The sequence below is a fragment of the Castanea sativa genome, chromosome 2 (assembly GCF_040712315.1).
Source record: "Castanea sativa cultivar Marrone di Chiusa Pesio chromosome 2, ASM4071231v1".
In the NCBI taxonomy this organism is placed as follows: Eukaryota; Viridiplantae; Streptophyta; class Magnoliopsida; order Fagales; family Fagaceae; genus Castanea; species Castanea sativa.
In genome coordinates, this window is record NC_134014.1 from 32,856,578 (window position 1) to 32,860,403 (window position 3,826).

A 3,826-nucleotide genomic window follows, 5' to 3' on the forward strand; every position below is an offset into this window, starting at 1 on the left:
AAACTCTTTAACGTTGATTTAATTTTCAAGATTTTTATAAAAATCTTGTATCACAATGATATTGTCTAATTCTCTCTGCAAGGAAACCTGAATTTAAATCTTCTCATCCCACTTATTGTAAGAAGAAAAAAGAAATCTTAAACTGTGAAACTTGCTTATGGGTGCATAAAAAAAGGGTGCTTTTTCATTGACAGGATAGGATTCCGACCACTTGGCATCATGCTGCAAAACCACCTGTTTAGCTCTAAGACACCCATGGTTTACACTTCAGAATTTGAAACTTTTTAGAAATATATTTAAAAGACTTATTCCAATTTTTCCTTTTATTTTTTCATATTTTAAAATTTGACAATTCAAAAGCTAGGTTTTTTTAATTAGCGCATAAAACATCTAATGAATGAATTTATTTTCAACAAATTTCCTGCAAACCCAAGCCATCTTAAATAGTTTTCCCCCTTTTAGGACTCAATAATATTTATCTAGTTCTTGCTTGGACAAGAATTTATGTTCCATAACAACAACATTAAGGGTGTGTTTGGTTGGGGTGAAAACAGGGAGGATGGAAAATAAGGAGAGGAAAATAGGACGGAAAATGTTGTTTTCTACTGTTTGATTGAGGAAGGAAAATAGGAGAGACAGAAAATAGGGGGGAGAGTTTTCCCTCCGAGCCCACTTTCTTTATCTTCCCAAATTGGGAGGAAAATGAAAAGGGAAAAGTGATGAAAAATCCATTTTATACAAATACCCTCTCACCTACCTCTCATATATTATGTAACAAGGGTATAATAGTCAATTTATATAAATTATATTTTTCATCCTTCCATTTTTCTCTCCAACCAAACAAAAGAGTTTTCCACCTTATCACTTTTCCACACCTCCAACCAAACATACAAGAGGGAAAACCAAATATTTTCTATCTTCCCACTTTTCCATCCTCCCATAATTTTCCATCCTCCTACTTTTCCACTCTTCCAACCAAACGGACCCTAAGCAATTGTAAAAAATAAAAACAAAAGAAGATAGAGAGAACAAATTGATATCTCTATACCCAGGCAATGAAATTTTCCACTCTTCCAGCCAAAACAGACCTTAAGCAATTGTAAAAAATAAAAATAAAAGAAAATAGAGAGAACAAATTGATATCTCTATACCCAGGCAATGGAATTGTCCCAAGGGGGCGGCTAAAGGCCTAGGCCTAAGCCCCAATTTAATTATAAAAGATTTTATCCTTAATTGAGACCTTATTTTATTACTAAAAAGTCTAAAATTATAAAATGATGTTAGAAATATTAACAAAATTTTGTGTCAACAAAAAAAAAAAAAAAAAACGTGTTTTAAGTGTACTTGCAGTTCACGTACATTTTATCAAGTGTTTTTATTTTAATTATATTTTTCTGGTAATAAACAATTTTATTAACAAAAGAACATGAGATAACATCTAAGAAACTAAAATTCTACCTTGCTCAAGAGCTAATACATTGCAAAAAATAGAAGGGGTCGAGCCTAGAACAATATAGCCTTAATTTAACATTTTATAAAGTGTTAAAAGACTATATACAAGAAATATAATATCACTTCTTCACACTGTACATTTAGGTCCTTTAGATGTGAAGCACAATGGCATCGTTTGCAGTGGATAATAATAATAATAACCGGTTAACAGTCTTTGGGAGATGCTCACCTTTTTCCCTATGGAATAAATCCATAAAACCGACAATCATGTAATTAAAATAAAAAAAATATAAAAAAGGAAGAAGAAGAAGAAAAAGAAGCAAGGAGCAAACTATTCTTATACATTAAGAAACTATATTTATATATGTGAATAAAAGAACAACAATGTCTCTTTTAGTTCCCCATATTGGGTGTCCTAATTCATCAACCATTATTTCTTTCTCCCTATCCTAACCCCATATTCCTCCCTCTCTCTCTCTCGTTGTATAAGGGGCCCCAACCCCACAAGATGTCAACATTGTAAGTATAGCTACCTAAAAAGATATCTCTTAACAGACATATACCAAATCATCCATGTACCCAACCCAATGGTTGAGTGAATGAATACGGTAAAAAAAAAAAATTATAAAATTGAATCATATCATATAACATTCACTCATTAATTTGTTACCGTCACGAAACAGTTGATCTTTGTAATCAAATTCGGACGAAGAAAATACTAAGCTCAGGCCCATTATTCCCATCTGGGCTTAACATGTAAAATGTCTCTGAATCCCTGGAACCCACAACACGTTGAAAATGGGCTCTCATGTAAGCCAAATCAGCATCAGGCCCTTCAATCTCAGAATTCCCAGGAAGAACACCAGCACCCATTGACACAGCCTTTAGTAATTCCATCACATTCAAGTCCTCCTCTGAAGTCTCTTTCTTAACCCCATAACCACTCTTTTTCCCATTACAATACATGGTCCACAAGGGCTCGTCTAAAATCCTAGTCTTATCCTTGTCGCCTTTCTTCTCACATTCAAGTGCAATCCTGACCATCCCAGAACTCATTTCCTTTTGTAACACATTTGTTTGCATGGCTAACTCAACCAGCAACGTAGGAAAATACTTAGGGCTTTCTTGTATGGACAAAGTTACACGTCCTTTACGGTAACCAAATAAAGTGCCAGTCACACGTGTGCCAGCACTGTTTCGATGACTATCAGGTAAACCTATTGGCATGGAGATAGACCCCATTTTGCATGTGGGTGTTATAATTGGGAGGGAACGAAAGACAGAGTGAAAGACTTTTAGGACTCTGACTTTGTGTTTGTTCTTTCTTTGATGGGAGGGTTGGACAAGGGAAGATAAGTGGCGAGGTGGTGGTGGTGGTGGAGGTGTTGTGGAAGATTGTGGTTGTGACTCCCCCATTAATGGTGGGTGATGATCAAAATACTATGGAAGAGTGCCAAGAGAGAGAGAGAGAGGAAGAAGGATTAATTAGCTGTTAAGTTTGGTTTTGATTCTGTGGTGTGAGATGGGTATTGATATGGATCCTTAAACTGTGGTCAATAATGCCATTTCTTTGGCCTTATAAGTAGGCTTGAGCTGGACTTGAAGATAAATCAGTAGTTTAAAAAAAATCACAATTTAAATAAAAATTTCCTTCAAATCAGTTGAAAGAAAAGTTCTTCAAATAAGTTTGTGTATATTTAGTTACATAATATACTTGACAGTTAACATTTATGTGATTCATTTAAATAACAATCAATTTCAATCACTATTTAATACACGATTGACACCAAAAATTATAACACTGTTTCAATATCTCCCTATTGTTTGTTTGGTATCAAGTTTAATGAAATTTAGCAATAAAATACCAATTTACTCATCCCTACAAAACAAAAGGCTGATAGATAAATTAATTTTTCAATATAAAATGCCCTTAAAATTAAGGGGGAGAAGTATAATGAGGATGATAGTTTCTAGTGAAAAGGTATAATTTCTCCTAATTCAATTAATAAAGTGATTTACATACAGATAGATGGTCATATAAAACAATCCGTTATGATCGAAAGTTTTGGAAAAAAAGTTTTTATCTCGTATCGTTTCATGCATACAGGGCTTTATAAACTTCCATTTACTTTTCTTCTTTCTTGGGGTTGGGAAAAGCGTTAAAAACCATCTAAAATAATAATAGAACGTAGTTTGACAACTACAAAATCAATGGGTTATTATGTGTCTCCCTCTTTCCTTTGTAATTTTGGGAGTGAATATAATAAATAGAATTAAAATATGAATTCATAAATTAGTAAGGGGTGTTTGGCATGCTAGTTTAAACATGTTTTCACATATTTTAAATAATATTACACACTTTTTCACCTACGTT

General features: G+C 33.4%; 1 protein-coding gene across 1 annotated transcript; it reads right to left on the minus strand.

The window, feature by feature from the left end:
• Window positions 1-1,789: 1,789 nt before the first annotated feature.
• On the minus strand, window positions 1,790-2,868 carry LOC142623358 (protein MIZU-KUSSEI 1). The gene has a single exon (XM_075796754.1). The coding sequence runs from the start codon at window positions 2,866-2,868 to the stop codon at window positions 2,149-2,151; it is 720 nt and encodes a 239-aa protein (XP_075652869.1). The 3' UTR covers window positions 1,790-2,148.
• Between the last annotated feature and the right edge of the window lie 958 nt (window positions 2,869-3,826).

What these genes read in the sequence shown, in the direction of transcription:
- LOC142623358 (XM_075796754.1), bottom strand. Translation starts at nt 2,868, where the DNA reads ATGGGGGAGTCACAACCACAATCTTCCACAACACCTCCACCACCACCA.